The sequence below is a fragment of the Megalops cyprinoides genome, chromosome 7 (assembly GCF_013368585.1).
Source record: "Megalops cyprinoides isolate fMegCyp1 chromosome 7, fMegCyp1.pri, whole genome shotgun sequence".
Taxonomy (NCBI): Eukaryota; Metazoa; Chordata; class Actinopteri; order Elopiformes; family Megalopidae; genus Megalops; species Megalops cyprinoides.
Window position 1 is genome coordinate 29,456,720 of NC_050589.1, and position 23,179 is coordinate 29,479,898.

General features: G+C 39.2%; 1 protein-coding gene across 2 annotated transcripts; it reads right to left on the bottom strand.

Annotated features, from left to right (window-relative positions):
• Nucleotides 1-264: 264 nt before the first annotated feature.
• LOC118781383 (complement receptor type 2-like) lies at nucleotides 265-10,396 on the bottom strand. 2 transcript variants are annotated; one of them, XM_036534391.1, is made up of 10 exons: nucleotides 10,285-10,396; nucleotides 9,068-9,276; nucleotides 8,524-8,700; nucleotides 8,200-8,299; nucleotides 7,360-7,439; nucleotides 6,890-7,072; nucleotides 5,821-6,000; nucleotides 4,778-4,882; nucleotides 3,886-3,936; nucleotides 265-2,208 (listed from the first exon to the last, which is right to left on the bottom strand). In XM_036534391.1, the coding sequence occupies exons 2-10, from the start codon at nucleotides 9,159-9,161 to the stop codon at nucleotides 2,153-2,155; spliced, it is 1,026 nt and encodes a 341-aa protein (XP_036390284.1). In that variant the 5' UTR covers nucleotides 9,162-9,276; nucleotides 10,285-10,396; the 3' UTR covers nucleotides 265-2,152. The 2 variants fall into 2 exon arrangements, with proteins under 2 accessions (XP_036390284.1, XP_036390285.1); XM_036534392.1 differs by lacking the exon at nucleotides 4,778-4,882.
• Between the last annotated feature and the right edge of the window lie 12,783 nt (nucleotides 10,397-23,179).

A 23,179-nucleotide genomic window follows, 5' to 3' on the forward strand; every position in this document is an offset into this window, starting at 1 on the left:
TTTCACATATCTGCTTTCCAAACATGTTAGAAGATTCACTCTCTTCAGACAGTAACAAACATTTTTAAAACAGCAGCTAGCAATATTTCTGTTATATTTTTTCAAACCTACATGGCATGTACTAATCAATGAATAAATAGTGTACATATACACTGCTTGAACTTTCAAAACCAAAGCTAAGCCAATCCAATTAATCTGAAGGGTAGAAAGTTTTTTTTTTTTTCAGGAATGTGATTGATTCCACTGAATTACAGGAAAAGTGTTAGAAGTCCAGTTTATCCCCTGCAGGGATAAACTGGACACATGAAAGCCACAGCCCGGTAAAATAAACATTCAACACAGCACTAGGCCCTTGTTTTTCCCCTTTGATACTGCAAGGGGCAGGGCCCATAGACTGTTTACCCTAGATGGTGAAGAGTTCAGTCACCGCTAAACAGCTGAGTGCAGGTACGTGCAAAGCACAAAGGTAGAACATAAGGACCTGTGGTATTCAAATAATTATTATTGTGGTAGTGAGAGTCAACATTACCCTATGACAAAAACCATCTGATATGGATTTCAAATGAAACTGTGCCATGTGATAATTTAGGTTGTATAAGTTTTCCCCTTCAGAGGATAAAGAGGAGTGCCTGCATTGAACAATTTACCACAGCAGATGTGACAATCAGATTGGCTTACATACTAAATTGTGTACCACCCACAGTGCCCAAATTAATACATTGAAGCCAAAACACAGTACATAAAATAATTGAGAACATAAAAAAGCAATGACAAATGCAATACAGTGTTCAATACAGTGGTCTACAGAATATGCCACAAAGCCTGTAGCCATTTTTTCATTCTCCAAATCCAACAGTTGTTCACTACCACAGTACCAATCAAACTCTTGATTAGTGCTTGTATTGATATTCACAAACACAAACTGACATTCAAAGATAAATATTTAGGAAAGCATCATTGCTTAACAGAATAAAATCTTTCAAAAGAAACTCATTTGAGAAATCCAAATGGAAACTACACAGACACTAGTCCTTCAGTTCTAATGTTCTAGTTTTAGTTCATTCTGAACCATTAATTATGCCAATGGTTCAACAATCAGGTATCATTACTTCTTATCAACGTGTGAAAGAGGTGCTAAGTAGTTTACAATTACAAAATGATCAGGATTGTTGACACTCCAACAGCAGTACTGTCCACCTCTACACGAAAAGTAGAGGGTGTTATTTCACTGTTTTAAAATTTTTGGTAAGTTTGGTTCAAAAAAAAAAAAAACAAACAAAAATGTATGTATAGAATACTGGAATTAACTTAACTACCTAGACAGTTTCAGAAATGTTTCGACAACCCTTTCTCCCACTCCAGCAGGATAAGGGTATAGGTGCATTCAAATTGGTTAATAATAAGTAACAACGACATATTTTCAATGGCAAGTGAACTGTGACCCGTCCAGACTGGTCACATGTTTTGAATACATGCTCAGGAATACAAATACTCAAATGGACCAGGGTCTGAAAATGCAACCTCAAAAAACTAAGTTTTGGTTATGATATGAAATAAATAAAAACTAAAACACAATGAAACCAAAATATAGCTTCTTTGTAAGAATTCAGTGCAGCTATGATTACTTTAGAACCCCAGAGAGCAGACAAAATACATGGCCTCTAAATTCAAAGTTTCATCATTTCATCATTTCCCACTGATGATGATCACAAAAACATGTCTTCAGAAGGTATAAATCCATACTTCCAAGAAAACAATGAACAAGCCCAATTTAAACAGACCCATGGGTTTCCAATCAAATTCAGTGATTTCACTGTTAATGACCAATAAATCAATAAACAGAGAAATATATTCCTGTTTCCCCTATAATATTTACTTATTCTCACAGGTGTAGAGATTGATAATACCAATTTGCAGTACAGCTCTCTGCAAATTAAATCTGGAAATACAGACACAACAGTTATTGCAAAGTTAGTTTTAGCTGGCCCATTGCAAAATGGTCCATAGGAGGCAATGATCAGAAACAGGACCAGGCCAACTTGCTGCAGCGTTTTCTGTGGGCATCCTCTTCCATCCCCAGGCAAGCAGAGATAGCCAGCGTGCTGAGACAGAGTTGCAAAATGTCCTTGGGAAGAGAGGGAGGCGCTGCTTCTTACAGCGAGAGATGCAGGCCGACAGGAATGAGCAGTGCAATCAGAACTCTCTGAGCTGGAACAGAAGAACAGATAGAGAGGAATTATTTCTCAATTCCAGTGACCCTGCACTCTTGTGAAAGCGCAGATTTGGGTTGTCCTTACCCTATGCAAATAAAGTGAAAAAGGTACCGTATCCACATGCACACAACTTAAATGAAGTTTAGACTGACACAAAGTACAGAGTGGAACACCCTTTCTCATCATTAGGACCTCGGGTTTCCAAGGAGTTGGTGAGGGAGGGCTTAATTCTAGAGGGTGCATGAGATGGTGGGCAGCACAGAACTGAGAGATCAGTGCAAATGTGTACCTTTTCTGTCCTGGGCATTTCTTTCTGTGTTAAAACCATACATTCAACATTATTGCCACAATGTCCAACAGTCAACAGCTTTGGTATATAGTTTTGTCCTGCATGTACTATTTTTGGACACCAATGACAGCCCAGTTCAGGAAAGACTGTTTAATATTGGGAAATGGTACGGTAGGGCTACTCTTCAGACTATACGGGCTAAACTAGTCAGTGTTTAGTTCAAAGTTCAAAGTTTATTGTCATATGCACAGTAAAGAAACAAGTTCCCTGTACAATGAAATTCTTCCTTTGCCTTCCACTTTATGAATGCCGTTTAGAAGCTATTAATTGAGACTTATATGACTAACTGCACCATATCAAGAGTGGAGATGCATTTATTCAGTAAGCAACTCAGAACCAAAGCATGGTCAAATTTCCCAATAAGAAAAAGTCTTCTAACAAAGAGGCAAACAGCAGCGCAAATTTAACATGTTAATTAAAATGGAGACCTTGGGCTCCACTTTTACCTCATTATAATGAATGGAATATGGAACAATGATATCATAGCCACAAGCCTGCAGTTAATTTGGACTTTTGGTAATGTAAAACCAATAACTACTCTTAGCATGGTGATGTATTTATGTGGAAGTCGCTCTGGGTAAGACTGTCTGCTAAATGATGTCATGTAATGTAATGTAAATAAAAGTAAAGGGCTACAGCACACTGCCTGTGACAATGACTGAACCTTCACTTTGAAACGTTGAGATATGGATCTTAGGATGAGGATCACGATCATAGGATCCAAGTGTCTGAGCCAGGAAACTCATGATCACAAGAAACCGTCCCAAAACTCATGATGACCTTGACAAGCTAGCAAACAGATGCATTCAGAGCTCTCTCATTTTAAAGTATACTCTACTCTTCAGCCATGATGACAACGACAGTAGATCAGGCGCACATTTCCTCTGGCTTTGGTGGTTGAATACTGACATATTTATAAAATGCATTTGAAAAACAGCACTGCTCACTGCTGCAAGCCTGTCCTTGAGACAGCACTAGCTGTACTTTCCAAACCTTCCTGACATGTCATCTTTGTCTATCTCCAGTACATAACTTGTATACTCATTTGTCTATTTTCTGGCTTTGATTTTTTGTCTGTATGAATGGAATACTCGTAAATAGGAGCAAAAGCTTGTTTATAAAAGTAACTCATATAAAATATTACGCGAAGGGAGGTTTCGTTTGTGGCATGTACCAGGGATGGGGTAAGGCTAGAGAAGCTCAAGCTTCGGAACTCCTATAATTTCTGTTAAACATGACAAATGTGACCGCATCAATTTGAGATATACAGGTCCCCTGCATGGGAGGATGATGGTGGTGGAATCATGTAGCATCGGGCCTTACCAACAGCACTGAAAATTCCAGAGCACAGTGGACCAGTGCATGGTGCACTACCTGAAGCAGAAACACAAATCTCAAATTAGAAATAAATCACCAAAAATGGCTATATGCAGACACTACTGACAAAGCAAGCACAAAGCAGAGTGGAATGGGCTCAACAGCTGTCTAAACAGTAAAAAAAAAGCCTTTTCAGGTAGTAATTAATTATTTGTGAGGAAAGGTATTAACAAAAATTACAGAGAAAGTGCGGCCATATTTGTTCCCAGAGTAAATGTAATGAATCCAACATGTCCATCGCGTAAGACGACCAACTTCTCTGAGTTTAACTTCTACTGACCTTTGTGAGTTAGAACTCAAATTTGGGGTTTTGGTTCTGAAATTGGCTCTAAACACTTATTACTCTACTTCAGAATTAGACAACCTGCTGAGCAAAGTTCCACAATGCACTGGTGTACGACACAGAAACTGCCAACTACTGTGCAATTCTTCTACAGATTAAGATCTATAGATAAAATTAGAGAGAGAGAGAGAGAGCAAGAGAGAGAGAGAGAGAGAGAGAGAGAGAGAAAGAGAACACCAAAACTACTCAAAGAGAGGAACAACACTAAGATTTGAGCACAGACAGTACAAGATGATGCCACATATAAAAGCATGACCAAGCAGAAAAAGTACAGTCTAATGAATTGTCACTGAAATGGCAAAATGTTTCCAGCAGTGCCTTATTTAGTTAGGCCTGGAGCTCAATGTAAATCACTCTGCTCACATCCAAAATATGCACCAAGACCATTTCTCACCCAGATAAACAATGTTGGAAATTTTTGCAGATTAATTTTCAATTGACACAATGATGTCAGCAATTAATATATACAATTACACATTGCAGGTTAACCTTTACCTCTTGTGGTAGGTTGATGGGTTTTGGATTTTGTAGTTGTTGTGGTGGTGGTTGTTGTTGTTGTTGTTGCAGCAGTTGTTGTCGTTTTTGGTGTAACAGGTTGGACTACAAAAATGTGAAATACAATGACTGTCTGCCAACATATTGGTTGAGATGAAAATAAAGTGATATTGTCATTATGAAAAATTATGACAAAGGTGCAACTGACACTGGGGCTGGAAGATGGTACATGCATACTATGCCCTGATTAGATTGTTCAGTTTTAGATTAAAGTTAGCCAGCGGGTCAGATTAATTCAAGAAACAACCCAAATTACTTTAACCCCCCCCTTCAAGAAAAAGGTCCCTGTTGTTGCTTATTGTTCATGACCATTCTACTCTATTGTTCTCTGGCCTACAAATCAACGGTTTCTTTGTAAATTCCCTCTTGCACCGTGATCAGCATCTGCCACTAGGCGCTTCCATCTCTTCATGCTAACGTTGCAAAATCTCACGCTCAATCTCCTCTAGCTCCCCAGTTGGTGAATGAGCCATCCAGCAAAATCAGGACTGCTGCATTTCTTTACCTCTACCTTTCCCAGTCACTAGGGACACAGCTCTTAAAATGACACCTCCACAAGTCCCCAACCTTTCTAAGAGCATAGTTCTTAATCATACCGACATAATTTCTTAGAACTAATTAAATGTGCAGAAATGTATAGTACAAGATTGAATCGTTGAAAGTTGGTTCACATTGCTTGTTCTGCTGGTCCATTCTTGTTCACGTATGTATGAAGCATTATATTAAAAAAACAACTGCAGATTGATATTAGTATGTCGTTTGATATTACAATGTAGGATAAGCCAGTGATGCATAAGCACATGTATGGAAGACAGATGAAGGTTTCACACAGTCTGTGCAGCAGCATTAGAAATGGCAGAACAGTTTGGACACAGAAAACTGTAGAGGTGAATAAGACTGAGACATGGAGTTCAATATATCAACAACTGTAGAGCATTACAAGGATATATGACTAATTAATATGTATTCTTGGTTGAACTTACTTTTATGGCAGGATGGAACATCTGGTGACCAACCAGAAACCTCACAGACAATTTTACTACTGCCCTTCATTTCATAGCCTTCGTTGCATTTATACACGACAAAAGATCTGTATCCATAGGGTGGTGCGCCTCCTTCAACACGTGTTCCAAACTCCACATTTGGCGTATCACAAGACACCACTGGAGAAAAAAAAGCACTTGTTAGAGCAAATGAATATTATCAAAAGTGATGGTTATGCACAAATATAAATCTCATTCCAAAAAAAAACCCACTATGAAAACTATTTCTGTGTGCTTGTGTAGTACCTCATTTCACTTTTGACGTTGGCCGCTGCCTGTCCCCTCTACCTACAAGCCAAAATGTTATACGGTACAATGTCCTCCATTGTCCAGCATTTGCGGGTGCCTGGGCAGATACTGATGCCAGGAAACCTTCTCATAGTATCTATGTGGCTGTTTGAGAGCATATTTAAATCCTCACCAACATGTCCGGTGGTGAGTGCTGGTAGTTTGCAGTACAGCAGACCAACATAGCTCCAGCACCAAGGCAGGTATCAAAACAGCGTGTGCTGGAAAGCCTTGTCAGTAAACGGCTCAAGTTAAGAGCTGAGATGCTCAAGTGAATTTCCTGTGTTTTTCAGCTTTTTCTACTGGTAACATTAACTAAATACTTAATGTCTGGTTTGGAGTAGCATCCGAAATTTAGACATAATTACATTATTGCCCACTGAAACTGTTATTTTTATCTTTTATCAATCTGCAGGGGAAAAACAGAAATCTATCCAAGGGTTTTTAGAAGCAGGCTATAGCATTCTGCCCTGTTTTTCTGTTACCGCCGACTGTTCACAGCTTGACATAGCCTGTCTTTGAATGTTCTGTGTGGCTCCTCCTCTCAAAAAATTTGACTTGTTTAATCCATATTTATGCCTCTACCTCTATCTAGTAAACCTTGTCATGAGCAGTATTTGAAATGGAAGCAGAATAGAAGTAGGTGATAAATCAGATATACATACTGCATGATTTTGAAGTTTACACATGAAAAAAGTTAGGAATATTAAATATGTCATACCTTTACATTCAGGGGCTGGTGGATAGTAGGTTTTATTTTCACGGCACACAATCAGTGATTCTCCAATAAGAACGTACGGCCTTCTGCAGGTATATCTAACGCTGTCCAAGTAATTCATACTCTCCACGTCACTGGGTATGTGATCACTATTTGGGACGTTAGGGGGCGCAGGACATTTTACAGCTGTAAGAATTAAAGGTCAAACCTTAACAAAAAACTGTATTTGATGTAACAGAGTTGCCACCTCAAATAAAAGACCTAAAATAAGCTATCCATGGGAACCACAATTAACAATGCCCATCTGTTTACCTACAGCACAGATGCTGCACCATAACTGAACTATAATGTTGCAGGTCCCACTGAGGATTACATATATAAAAATTTACATACTGTAAAATATTACCAATGTCCACATTAATATTATTAATTATACAAATATATACACACATGAAGAGCAGTAAATTCCTTACCATCACAGACAAAGCGTTCTAAGCTCCAGTGACCAGTAGCCAGGCATTGTGTCTCACTAATTCGGCCTTCAAGCTCATAGCTAAAGACAAAGAAAGAGCCACGTGTGTTGAGAGTGGTTTTGGAGTCCCGTTGGGAAAAACAACATGCAATCTGTTCAACCCACTGTTTTCTCATTTTTGCAGGGCACCCATTCACTTCAACAACATCAATACTTCCATGACTCATGGCACTCATCAACTACACTTACACTTATTCATTTGGCAGATGCTTTTATCCAAAGCAACTTACAAGTGAGGCAGAGCAGAACACAAGCAAAAAACCATAAGGCGTCAATTAGAAACAGGCATCAGCTGAACTTGCCTTTGTCACAGTGACTTTTACTGTTTAAAATTTCAAACAGTTTTAAAGGCAAAGCTCGATGAAATGCATTAGAGCCACTGGATACCAATTTTGGTTCAGCCCTGGCCTTGAATTGTGGCCAGTCGGAAATCTACGGATTTAGGGCAAGATAACATGCTTTTATCAAGATAATTAAATGGCATCTCAGTATTTGGATCAGACTGATATTGTATCTTAACTTCAGGCTGCTGACCAATTAACTGGCAGTTGCGCAGCACAGTGGCAAGGAGCAGTGCTCATAACCCAAACAAGCAAGAGCAGTTTACTGGAGCTGAAGTATCTAAACATCACCACTCACCACGTCAGTGATACAGTATGCAAGTTGCTTTGAATAGGAGTATGCCGAAAAGTGTAATGTAATATAACCTAGTGTCAAATTTGCACAGGCACAAACAAGAAAAAGGAACATGTTATGCACAGACAAATGAAGATGTACTCACCCTTTATTACATGTAACTGTAACCCTTGTACCAAACAGGGTTACATCTGGAGGATTATATTTCCCATTTGGCAATTCTGGTAGGGGAGGACATGATAATTCTGGAACATAAAGAGACCTATGTGAGGCTTCAGCACTTACAGAAAAGAGCAAGCTATGCTGCCGTCATATATACAGATGAATCAAAGTCTGATATCAATGCATCAAAGCATTTTAATATGAGACAAAACACAAATGTATGATATGGTGAAGAGTTTGTTTGACTAACAGAACAGTTAAAGGATATAAAGGATTTAATTTTTATTTAAATGATGTTTGCAATTACTTTGACAAGTCAGTTCCAGACTGGTCCATTTCCCACCAGTGCAGGTGATTGAAGATGAACCCTGTTTCCTATAGCCTGGCTCACATTCATACTCAAGCGTGACACCCTCTGGGTATTCGTCCTGAAGTGGTGTGGGTGGCAGAACATTGCTGTTTGATACCTGAGGTTTGGGACATGCTAAAGGGGACGGAACAGAGATACACAAGTTTCAAAGACAGCCACTCTGGGTAATATATGTCTTCTTACAATGATTATGAACATACCTATGTCTCAGAACAACACATTAGCAGTGTGTTACTGGTGAAACAAAACCTAAGATTGTCAGGCAATATTAGGAAGAGACTGTAGTTAACCCTTAGGTAACTATACGTGTCGTCGCCTGAGTGGATACTGTCAAACTACTTAGCAATGAACTCTACCTTATCTGGTTATCACGCTAAACTTCACTGCTTTGACCTGATACACAAAAATAAGCATGCATAATTCATTTATATAAACATGACTCGTGCAATAAAAAAAGAAGTACCTTGTAAAATAATCTTACCATGTGAATTCAGAACGGCAACGATAAGGCCCAAAAATACCAATTGCCATAATCTCCACAAACGTTTGCAGGCAACCTCAAAGCGACACATCATATCTCCGGTGACGGACACAAATTTTCTTGAGTGTCTCAACTGCTTTCGTTATCACTGGGGAGGTCGTCTAAGTAGGCTGGCACTTAAGTACTTGAACTTGCTCAATTCCGTAGACCTGTGAAGACGATCATTGGAAAAATATCTTGTTCAAGATAATTTCGACATCGGAATCAAATAACCCAACCAAATACATCACTATAAAAGGTTTATGAACAGGCACATCTGAAATTTGCTGCTGAGCATATATTCATGTAATGTTAAGTTAGCCAAGTAGCAAGCAACCCGTTTAGTTTTAACAAATTTAGCTAATTTGAGACTACCGAATAAAGCATTACAATATATTTCAAGAAAATGAGAATATTCTGCTATGCTTTCTTAGTTTGAAGATGACGTATTTTTTTTACCACTGTTCTATACTGTCTAGCCAAATGAGCTGTAGCCACTTGAAAAACATTATCCAGTTCGTCATCTAGTTAATGTTAGACAACTAACGCTGACTAAACAGCATGAAGACACTAGCGTCGGTCAATGTTGGCAAGCAAAGTAGATATAGTCTGCAGATTTAGTTATTGACATTACGACATCAGACAGTTCTTGTAGAAACGTTGGGTACTTCGAAAAATCTTCCATTCAGATCTCTTATTTCCAATTTAGCTAGTAAACCCCATAAACATTGCTGAGTTTGTAGCCCAACCATCGATGATTTCGCTATGGTGAATGAGCTGGCTACTCTAATTAGCTACTTTGCTCCGTCATCCATACGGGTAATATCACGGCTGTAGCTGGCAGGAGAGCGCTGGACGTCTTCAAGAGTTCCCTTTGCGCAGTTATTATTTATAGAGCCATTTTAACAGATTCAGTCTCCTGTTAGCGACACCACTGCAACTACGGTAGCTGGCTACCCAACGTCTCCTCCAGTTATCGCTTCCATCTTGTGTAACGGTGTAGCAAGCTCCCTTTCGCCATCCCAACAGCCACACTGAGCCAAAAACCTAGCCTACACTCATAGACAGGTTAAGCATAAAACGTTAGTTTAGCAGCGAGCTAAAATGAGGTTATCCCAGGCTATCGTCCATCATCCTAACTGTCAGTCGTGTCAAACGGACGTTATTTAGCTACTTACCAAGATTTAATGTACCTGCTCCTCCAAGTGGGCAGGGGATAAGCCTGAGTATTCCCAACAATGACCCACTCGCGTTGACGTCGCTGACTGTTAACGTTTGGTGGTTTCATACGGATTATGTCGGCGTACTTCCGGAGAGGCGTGCCGTTAAAGCCACGACACCGTTACGGTCAGGCTATTTAACTAAATGCTGTTGTGTAATTAGTCCTTTTGTTTGAAGCTGCAGTTTAATGGACCAAAAAATAACGACCATAACACTAAAATATGGCACAGAGATGAAATAAACAAGCTTATGAAATATCTGAACAGTGTCTAAAAACCTGCTTGTTTATGGAGAAGCAATTTCAGCTACAATAATCAAAGATAAACAATAATGCAGCACTCATCTTCAGAAAAATAATATTACCAAAAACTGAAAGCAAGTTTAAGTAAATAGTTTTAAACGGATTTAAAGGTATGCAGAGTCCTGATATCAGGGCATTCCATAGTTCAGTAGCTGGTGAAGAGGAGGGTGGGTCAGTCTTTGTTTTTAAATAGGTCACAGAACACAAAGAAAAGCCATATCTGTTTGAGAACCATATTGTGCTAAATATGGGTACCTCAGATATGTTCCAAGGGGACTTTGTAATGCCATAATCTATATCTGTAAGATCTTAAATTCACATTTTAAAGCAACTGCTAGTCAGCGTAAGGAGGCCAAAAAGTAGAGTCATCTTGTTTGTTCTGGTAAAAGTGTAGAGGCTGTATTTTGTACCAGCAGTGGCTGGGATAGTATGTGGTCATTGACATCAGGTAACAAGCATTGCAATAGTCCAATGTAGATGGATCACTTTCTTAGTATCCTGAAATGTTAAAAAGTACTTCTGGATGTATATATTGGGCAAAAGTAGCATACCAAGAATATGTTTTTAATATTTTGTTTGGATTAAAAATTCCTATACATTACAGAGGTACCACCATCATGCTTTGCATAAGTTCTTATATTAATGAAGAATGCACACAGATAAGACTGAAGTAGATCTGACTCTTACTAGTATCCAGTAAAAGAGCTCTAGTTAATCATAATTTACCTGGGAAAATTTGTAGATTATAAATCAAAAACATGAGTGAAGAAAGAACATCATGGATGAGGACCGTAATACTGAAAATAAAAGTATTCATGTTAGATTTTTTTGATGGGCTCAACCACAGCAGGTTTGAAAATAGATACGAACTATCCCAGTAGTAAGAAAACAACTGCTGATAGCAAAACTGTCATTCTTACATCCTTAATACTTCCCTTACATCAAGGAGAGTTCCAAGAATCTCCTAAAGCAGTCTAATATTAATACCATCGAGAGAACAGTTTGAACATTCATGTACACCATAGTTGGTGTTACAGCTGTTATGTAAATAGAATATACTTTTAATACGTTCTGACACACTGGTAGTTTACATCTAATTCACACATAATTTACTCTGAGTTTTCAATTGTATCAATGAAAAAGTCAAAAACTCCCCTCACATCTCATAATAAAAGTCAAGATTTGGTGTCAAAGGAGTGATGAACAATTTGATCTATGGTACTGGACAAAAAATGTAGGGTTCACAGATATGAGTCTAAAGGTAGTCAGCTCTTGGATTTTTTAGAGCATAATGCCTTTCATTCAGCACCAGCAGCGCTTTTGTGATTTAGACAGTTTCTGTCACATTTTCTAAAATATGCTTTGACTTGCTGGATAATTTCAGTCCTTGGTCTAGAATTTATCTTTGTCTGGGGCCATAGAGTCAAGGGTGAAAGGAGTGTTAAAGCTGTTTACTAATTCCTCAGCTGAATATTGCAGAGACTTAGCTAGCAGAGAAGACAAGATTAGAAAACTTGTCTGCAGTGGAGGATATTGTGAGAACACAGCAAGCAAGTATTGTTTATAATATGGACAGACAACGAGAGGCCAAAGATAATAGTGATGATGCAATAACGTGTCAGCTAGAAGAATCAGGCCACTCTGAGGGCACTTTCTTACCCATAGCAGTCGAACATACCACCGCTTACATTCAGCACATTAATATTAGCGCGAATGTGAAAGTTGTTCCCTAGTGTCACTTAGCTCCTGGTTGACACACATCCTGATAACCACCTGGCCCATGGATCTCTTAGACCAAGAGAGCACACAGCTCCTTCACACACGGCCCTAGCCCCAGTCTGCTTGGATACCCTCACAGAGAGGACACCAGTGATATGATGGAGTAAAGACACTGGCTTTGACTTTATTATTATCACTAGATGCAGCAACATATTTTTCAATGTTTTTCTGAGAGTGTTTTTCAATGTCTTAGCAACTGCTGTGTTTTTAAAATATTTAACGACAAACAGGTTGTTAAAATTTATGTACATTGTGTCCTCTCAATGGGATTACTGTAGTTTATAAGCTTTTAACCTGAAATATTCTTCTACTTTTTATTTTTCTAAATATCTTTTTCTATTTATGTTTGTTCAAGCCAAAGTTATGTCTGATTGTTATTTCTGAATGGGGGTTCCAGCATGAGCTGGATATTATTTCACCAGAGAAGTTCCTAAATTGAGATGAGGGGTTTTAGAACAATCTCAGCCAACCTCAGGCTGCACAGAACACAAGCACAAGCAAACACTATATCGATTGTGGGCATCTCCGTAATCTGGTAATGTGCTCCCCAGCTGGTAAAACTGGTTTAAACACTGTGGAAAGCATTGCGCCACTAAATTGGCACCAGATTTTTGGATTATTACTTAACCAGAGAAGTTCCAAAGTTGAGAAATGGAGTTTTACAACAGTGATAATCATGTCAGCTACGTGCCTTCCCCTCAAACACAAACACACACACCCCTTTGTGAGGGACATTCAGAGTAATAAAAAGAAGAACATGTTTCTGTTCTACATGCATACCATTGCCCTTATTCACAAGGAACACACAATCAATGAAACAAGGGTGCATTGTTTGCTTAGTCATCAGTTTATTTCAAAATGGGATGGTCAAATGATATCTTAGTAATAAGGTGAGGCTGGTGGATCATTACAATATCTCAAGTTACAAAGATGCACATAACAGAGTTGTTTCACTTTATATCCTATAATAATTCTCTGGCACTATCATACACTAGTGTCTCTTGCTCACTTACATTAGTTACACAGAAGAGCACCATAAATCAACATTCTGCAGTTACTTCCCACTGGAGTAATTGTCTACATAGCCAAACGCCTCACCCCACTTTACCTCACCCGACCTCACCTAGGGAAAGTGATAGTACCTGTTGCATTCTCCTTGTCTGTGTCTGGACCAATCAGATTACAGCATTGTGAGCAATAAGAAAAACATCATTGTCACATCAAATGCTCTAAACTGACCAGCTTAGTCAAGATGTCATCCTCTGCTACAAAATTAAGGCCATTCTTGTTAAAATCCACTCCTTCAAAGCAAAAAACCTCAGCTATGAAATGTGTAGTGTTTGCTGACACTGTCAGAAGAGTTTGTACTGTTGAAACAAAGTAAACTTATTACTATGAACTCTTATAATGGCAAATTGCATATTCTGAAGAAATAGTATTTTAGTTTTCAACTTGTTAGGCCTTTAGTTTCTTAGACATTGGAGATAGACATTAGACATTTCTTAATTAAATCAACCTAAGTTTTGCTTTTTAAAAAATATATTACAGGATCCTTAGTGTTAAATTGTATTATATTCTTTAGAAATTAACTACTTTGTAACATTTCAGTTCAACATTATCATTTACTTGAACAAGAACTTCAGTATGGACAACTGAAACATGTATCATTTCAAATCTTAAAAAGTAATTTCATTTCGATCAAATCATCAGCATAACTGTATGTTTCTTGTGTGTAAACTTTTGTAAAAGGTTCTGTGGTTTCTTCTGGGTGGTATTATCAGCCTCCTGTCTGGTTGTTTAGAAAGTGTATGGCGTCATTAGACATTACTTATCACCACACAAGCAGTATGAAACCTGATTAGGGGCAGCAGTGTGGTATTTTATTGTGTCTGTTCATTGCAGTGTTCCGATTGCCAGGGCAGGACTTAGTTGATAAACAATGAGCTATGCACCAAGGCACCTCAGCTTTTCATGTAAGAAGAAAACATGACAAAAATTTGCCCTCTTCTCGTGTGACAATCTGAGGACCATGACACCTTATTTAATTATTTCTGAACTCATTTCTCTGTTCTTGGGAGCACAAGAAGGGAGGAAATGATTCACTGTATTACATCACTCAAAGGAGGAGTTATTATTGTTGCCATTATTGTTAGTACGTGACTGTTTAGATTGCTATCAATCCCACAATCATGGGCTTGGCCTCACAAGTGCTTGCTAATACATTCAAATGTAACATGCTCTCCACCAAATGGTAGAATACCAAATGATTCAACTTGAGAGCTTCTTTCTCATTTTGTTCTGTAAACTCTATTGGGGAAACACTTTGAGTTATATGGCACATGGCAGCTCTAGTGAACTAGAATGGATATTCCATCATATAGCTACCGTACTACTAAACCTTCAATTTTACACAAAAATCCATTATATTACAAATTTATGTGAAGAGAGACAATCAGAACACTGAACTGAATAGATACAATAAAACCCTGGGCTCAGGGAAAGAATAAAAAGGGGTAGAATGAGCTATTGCAGAGAACAATGTGAGGGATAAGTTTTATTGTCAGAAAGCAGTCATGGGATTATTCTGGTGAAGAGATTGTTTTGCTGCCGCTTTTGTGGCCACCAGTATGTACAATCACTACCTCTGTATTGGTTTTGCTGGTTTGAGAGTAGCTGTTTTGTTTGTTTGTTTGCTTGCTTGCTTGATGATTGTAATTTCTGACACTTCTTTTTTCATGAAGCGTATTCTGTGAGGTGAATATTTGTGTAATGTGCGACTTCCTGTGATGATGTTTATTTCTGGATTCTGCTCCACTTCCCTTTTAATATTTGTTTAAAATATTTAAATTAGACTGCAGGGAGAAGATATACAGGAACAGTTAAAAAAAAAAAACACTCTTATAACCTAAACAACAATTCTCGCATGGAGTATAACTCTATCCATCCTTCTTTTCTGGTTTTTCTCACATATTCTATCCATTGTGCCTTGTTAAGAGTGCATGTCCATGCATGTGTGTGTGTGTGTGTGTGTGTGTGTGTGCATGTGTGTGTGTGTGTGTGTGTGTGTGTGTTTGTGTGTGCATTTTCCGATAGCTCCATCTTTTCTGGTTCCAGATATCTCTTCAAGGAGTGTATGAAGTAAAAATGACCATAGAGCAATGCTTTGGGAACGTGCAGTCTTGTTGGATTTTGGAGATGGGCCACCTTGACCTGAGACTACACTCAAAATCACAGGAATCTACACTGTGAACAATGACTGAATATCTGGAGACATTTATCAGGCTTTTATTGCCAAGGACAGTTTGTGTGCCCACAATGTTTGACATGGGTATCTAGGTTATCTTTCTCTTCTACTGTAATGTCTGAGATGGGAGTGACCCACAAGTCTTTCTTTCAGTTGAAGTCATCCTTTACATTACATTACATTCTTTCAGATGAAGTGACATAATTCATGTTACAATTTAAAATCCAGAATTAAGAAATGTAATGCACTGTCTCGAACAGTACCCTACAGCCCCAATAGGCTGCAGTTCCCCAGCTTGTAGTATTGCAACCAAACAAATATGGTAGCCTGGCCTTTGGTTCCAAACTCCAGGGGATGACAGAGCGAGGGACTTGTCATCCATGTTAAAGTCTGCCAGCGTCCAGCAACCATTCTGCAGATCTTCTGTGCCCTCTTGTGGCTGATTTAGTAAGTAATTCAAGTAGGCATAGCATTGGCCTCACCCACATTCACTACCTGGCAGCACATTCATTGAGGTTTGTCAGATTCCTCAGATTTGAGGAAGCTATGTGACGCATAAATTAAATAAATACCTTCACCTTGGCAGACAATGCAAGCATTCAAGTCAGGTGATTACTGGGAAGTTGAATCTGGGAAGTGAACACCACATAACACTAGTTGGCGTGTGAATTACATCTACAGTAACATAATCATCCAAGAGAATGACAAAAATTCAGGTGTAAGTTATCTGTTTAAAAATTCATGTCAAAGCTTCGCTCTTTTTTCCTTGGAACAAAAAATTTTGACCAGTTATATATTTTCCCATTTGTAATATATGGGTCTTGGTTAAATCACAACCAAGGGGCATGAAACATTGCATATATATCATACATGCCTTTCTGAAAGCTCACTGTGGGTGTGCCATGTATCACTCTTCTTAGCATACATACACCTTATATTTGAGAAAATAAGAGGACATTGTAGTGCAAAGACACTGAACTTGAGAACAGTGGGCATGTGTCCACACAGTCAAGCTGGTGCCTGAAAGTAGTGGTTGGTGTGTCTTTTTCTGATTCGTTGGGATCTTGCTCGAGGATGCCTTCGCACCAGACACACAGCAGTCATTAAAAATGCAAGGAGTAGCCAGCGGAGGGCCTCGTACCACACAGGGATGCCTGTCCATGCCCTGAGAAGAAGAGGGGGAAAAAGGATCAGATGTGCTGTTTTCCTCAACTGATACCTCACCACTGACCTCAACGCTTGGCCAGTTGTTCCCAGCCACCGGAAAACATTCAGCAATCAGAAAAGGTAGCTGTAACACCACAAAACAAACCAAACATCATTCATCATTTTTGCCAGGAGTGACTGAACATGTCATCCAGGGAAATTTGTGGACATTTGTGGAAATTTGTGGACAACATCACACAGGGGTGCACATATCAGGATTAAAACCTTTCACTGCGGTTTTTTTGTACACAAATAATTTTCCTCCGCCAATGACATGAACTGCTGCAGAAGCCTGGGTTCAACGAGTGAAAAAGATATCTCTTCCTGTCTGCTGTCACCCCCGACAAATCTCCAGCCTGACACCCACCTCTGACTGTAACTTTGGTCACTTGTCTACTGAGCAAGATGGAAAGTGCTCACTTGCGTCACCCCCACCAAAGACAGACTCTAAAAATAGCTGAGTAAAAAGGAGGTTTAGTCTGGTAGTTTCCTGCCATGCTGTCAAAAAAATTCTTCTTACCTTGACCCATGTCTCTATAATATTACATGCAGCAAAGAGTACTGGGATCTGCTTGACACTCACTGTGTGGAGACATTGAATCCCCTGCTGTGATTGACTGGTGTGGACCAGCTGACAGGTCCTCTGTGTCCTGTGGTGGGGGTGGTCTCTGGGGGGGCTGCGGTGCTTGTCCTCAGTCTGTCCCAGCAGTCATATTCACCCTTGCCTAATTAGGAGTGAGAAGGAGTTGTCACGCTCATGGGTAGCTCGCTGTGCACTGAGAAATGGCACGGTCATTCCATAAAATGGGACTTAGGATGTGTAGCCGGCAAACATCATAAACACTGGTAGATGTACCAGATATTTCAAAGCCAGTGTGGTTCGACCTATAGACGTGCATGCTTGGTAGGTACAGCCAACTAAACCCTAGTGCTCTAAATTCTCATTTTCAGAGATCTGTGTTCTGTTTGGTACAAACTGAAATTAAATTACAAATTCCAGTTTGAGAAATTAAATTATTGTTGTAAGGCTCTTCTTAATCCTAATTTTGGGGATCAGCCATTGGTGCAGCTGAAAGCAAATCATCATAATAAAGAAGCCACAGTATGTTCTTAATGTTTAGGTAGACTGTAAAGAAGTAATCAATTTCTCACCACAAAACATTTTGCTAGCTGTTTTGCCCTCTTGGTGCATTGGACAATATTTTGAATATTGATCATCAAAAAAGCAGAGTTTGGACAGTGTACTGTATTTGTTGCTCTGTTTATTGATTTGATTTGTTCATGAATTTCAACCAATCTGCTCACTTCTCTTCATTTTATTTAACAAGAGACCAAACAGTATGTCTGGCTCATTGAAGACATTTACAAATTATATGCTGTATTTTATGATGACACTGAACAAATTTTGTAGGTTTTGCTATATTTTTCCCACTGTCACTTTTGCTTCCACGGTGACATGGAGCTGGCAAACCACAAATATTCTAAATATTATGACCAGATGTTCTGTTTTGTGTGCTTCAAATCAAAAGTCCTGCCTTTGCCATTGTTGACGTTATGATTTGCCCACTTGTGATGAACATTCTTAAAAGATAAGATACACACAGATAGCACCACAAGTTCATCTTAACCTCAATGTTCTAGAGAGAGGATAGAATAATGTAGGGATTGAATATATGGTCACAGTAGATAAAAACGTCTATGTTGTGAACCCTCGCTTATGGCACAATACAGGCTGGAGGCTGGCCTGGCTCACCGCCGAGGGTGACGATGTAGACGCAGTCTTCCTCTGCAGGGCGCAGGAGCTGTGCTGTCACGGCCTGGCTGCGCCGGCTGCTCACGCTGTTGCTGGCGCTGCAGTAGTAGTGCCCGCCGTCTGCCACAACGGAGCAGTTCAGCCACAGGTCACCGTGCAGCGAGGCCTCGCCGGACGCCCCGACTCGGTACCAGGTGTAGCTCACTCCGGTGCCCTGTTTGCTCCTGCATCGCGCCGTGAGGGGCTGTCCCCAGCACGACGTCGGCAAGGAACTCAAGAACCACACTAGAGGCTGTGACACAGGCACTGAGGGACAGACAAGATCAATCATTAACCACAACGTTTTTCTCCATTTCTCCATGAAAAACTGATTCCCAGCTAATTGTGCATGGCACAATAATCCCACACGTGGAGTAAAAACAAAAGAGACGTGCAAATTACTGGGAAATGTGTGTATTGACTTTCTTAGCAATTTTAAGAATCATTAAGGTCTCTTTTTTCTACTGCCTTTATCCAAGAAGAAGCTGAGAGAGCAAGGGCAACATTTCATGCCTTTTATTTCTGACGTTTTTCTCTTAGGAAGAATGCATATCCTTAGTCACTCTCTCTGTGCTCAGCAGGAGTAGCTGTTTTCAGGTGTTTTAGTCCACTTTCGAGGAAACAGAGAACACTCTGTTGTGTGGTGACCTAATTTCTGCACATGTTACCATGCTAACCCTGTTATGAGGTTTTGACAATGTGACATGGACAATGTGATGATATGTTTGTCTGAGTAAGCAAGAACTCACTGAAGAGCAATTGTTAATATTGTCAATAATGTGTGCTATAAAAGCTCAAAATTATTAAGATGGAATAGTCAGACAAGCCATATGAAAGTGTACTATTTACACCAAACCAAAACCATACCACTTTACTGTGCCCTTGGGGAAATTTGTTGCAGCATTAACATATCTTTAACAGGTGTAACAGGCTTAAGACTGTACCCACAATGTGTGTGTGTGAGGGTGTGTCTGTATGTATATATACATATACAGTATACTATGTAATTGGTAATACAGTATAACTGAAAATTGTACATGAACTACAAAGCTGTAAAAGTGTTATAAAAATAAAACATATATAAAGAATATAAGTAGGAGTAAGAGGAGTAAAAGTAAGAAAGTATACAACTTACAAAAAAGTGAACGTTTGCTGAAGCGAGCTGAGGGAAAAGAAGGAACTCATTAAATCATCATACCTTCTGTCACTTTTATGTTGATTTGAGTCATTATATCCGTGTATATTTTGTCGATTCCAACCCAATATACTCCTGCGTCTACAAATCGAAGGTCCATCATAACGATGAACAAGCCCCTCCTGTATGCATCTTGTATCCGGATACGACCTTTGACCTCTGCCTTGGTGAAGCCATCTGTGTCAGTAAGAATTTCACATGTGGATCTGGATGGCCCAAAACACCAGTACTTCTTAGCGAACAGGTACTGATTTGTGTTGTACTGACAGACCATCGTAATGCTCCCCCCAATGGTGCCAGCCACATCTTTCCGGTCACACTGTAGCTGGACACTGCCTGAGAGGAAAAAAGCATTGGCATTAGCTCTGAGGCAAAGACCCCAAACAGACAGGAAGCACTGGGTGTATTGTATAGAAAGGTTAACTATATTGGTGTGTTGGCTGGTCAAAGCCCTTACCTGCTGAATGCTTGTTTTTAATTACATTAGTGCATAGAGCATTATTCCTTAAGAAATTTAGTACACACTGTACAAAATAGCGCTTAGAGCAATAACATTTTCAGCCATGTTAAAAAAAGTAGAAAATGTGTTTTAATGCAAATAATTCCCAACACAGCAAAATCTTAAGCATTAAATCAGATTAAAGGTAAACATTCAACCAGCAGGGCTTAAAATGTTCATGAACTGTTTTCATTTAACACGTCATATTTTGCTTTGTACTTGTGAAATGTAGGTATGAATAAGAACAACTAAACTCATCTTGAATACCGTCTACATTATTCAGTTCCCATTCTATCTTCCAATCAATAACCGTATCATATTATTTGATTTAATTTAAATATATATTGTTAAAACATACAAACACCAGAACAAATTGTACAATTTGCTAACTAATACATACCGAAATATAATCTGTAAACTGAAATTACATGGAAATAAGCATTACTGATTTTGAACTGAATTGAAACTTACTTTGAAAAAACAAAATGAAACAGAGGATCTTCATGTTAGTCTTGATTTCATATGAAGCTGACATGAGACAGGATGTAACAGTGAAGTGGACTGTGGTTTAAGTCCTCTACAGTGGTAGAGTGGTACAGAGCTCAAGCATGCGTGCTTTTCTTTCCACAGTGCAAAACATGTGCAGGTGAAAGAAAGAGTGAAAGAGAGAGAGAATCACAGACAGACAGCTAGAGAGAAAAACAGACAGATTTATAAACAGTTTGATAGATTGATCATTCACACTTTTTTAGGATCCACTTTATATTAAATGGTCACTGCATCATTGTAATTGTTGTGTTATTACTGTGTAATTACTGTAAGCGTTCTCTTTGCTTGCCTTCCCACCTGTACAATCAAACCTCTACAACTAATCCAGAATGCAGCTGCACAAGTTGTCTACAATATCCCTAAACATTGTCAAGTTACTCCCCTCCTCACCTCACTTCATTGGCTTCCTGTTATTGCTCACATCAAGTTCAAAACCCATGCTAGCATACAGGGCAATGAATGGGACAGCAGGCTCATACCTACGACCACTCTTCAAACACTATGTTCCCTCAAGATCACTGTGCTCTGCATCTACAGTGCAACTGACTGTCCCAAGCCGATCAGGTCGCTCTTCTCAGACATGATCCCTGTCTGTACTGGTCCCTCAGTGGTGGAATGAACTCTCCACAGATGTTAGGACATCAGAATCGCTTCCAACACAGACTGAAGACCCACCTTTTCAGACTGCATCTCGGTTCCACTTCAGTCCCTGTCCCCAGCACCTGATACTTCTAGTATTTGATTCCTTTTTTATGTGTAGTATTGTGATGTATATTGGATTCAGTGTTCTAGAGACTGTTTATAGTAGTATACTTGGCTTCTGTCAGATTGTGTAAGTTAACTTGTGGTAGGGCCTGAATAGTGTTATGCTCACATTCACTGGTCTGGGAATGCTGTCGGCCTGGTCTGACACTGTTGCTCATTTAAATTTAATGGATACATTTATGTTCTCTTGTGTGGGAAGTCGCCCTGGATAAGAGAGTTTACTAAATGTGTATAATGTAATGTAATCTCACAGATATCTACCAAGGTAGTTGCTGTAACTGTCGGTTTTGGAAATATCAGAAGATCAAATTTATTGTATGACTTGCAATTTTAATTGAGTATAAGTCTCTTGTCTTCAACTAAGTCAACTAACTGATTTATGTATTATTTGTATTAAAAACCAGCTGGTGAGTGAAGAAGTCTCACTGGTGATGGCTTTTTTGGCTGGCTCAGCCACGTGCTCGTTTTTACTTTTTCTGTCCCAGTTAGAAGCTATGGGAAGGTTGTTGGACCAAATGATGAGAAAGTATCCTTACATGCTCTTTTAAAGCTTCTAACCCCCCTTCTGCCTCTACAGTCCTAATGTTGAACTCAGTACTACCCAAATCCTGACACCCACCTGATGATTAACCCCCAACCCAATCTTAACCTTTCAGGCCGTTATTCCCTTTGATGAATATTTTGGTATTATACTGCATGCAAGGACATCATGAAGAGAGCATAAATGATTTTTTTCATATGAATCAGACATTGCCTGTGTATCATGTCCTTTTAAACCACACACCAATGCACAGATCATTATTTACAGTGCATTGTCGGATTAACCATATAAAAATGTTTTGGTGGGATTTGGTTGAAAGTTCCGGTTCCGGTTGATATGTTCACTGAATGGCCACAAGATGGAGCCTAGTTATGCTTTTAGTGGCATTGTGGTGGTTTAATTGCAGAGCAAATTTCTTATTGGAAGGGCTCGCTCTAGCTCTAACACTCTGTCTCTCTCTCTCTCTCTCTCTCTCTCTCATGCACATTGTTGCTTAAACATGCACACGTGTAGACACACATGTACACACACATACATATATGCACACTCTCAGCCAGTGGTAAAAGTTTGTAATTGACAGATCAGAATCATAAACTTCACTGTGGTGGTTAGAGTCCGTTTTGTTTGTCAATAGACACAGTTCTGGACCCTTGACTAGTTTAAGAAACTATAATACATTAGGTTCACTGTATACACATTTCTACTGACTCAAATCAGGCCAATGGGCTTGTCAAGCAACCGTCTCTGGAGGTTATAAATGTATCATGGTTCAAATGGAGATTGTATCAAACTAGTTTTTATCATTGGTATCAAAAGGATATTTATACAGTCAAACATTCAAACAACACACATCTGAGATGGATGTAAAAATTCCAGACATTGTTTCACGTATCTTGTACTCATGTCTATAACTGCAATCTCCGTGCTACTGTATTACTTCATAAATTTCTGTCTCTGTCCTGGGAAGGTACAGGTGTCACA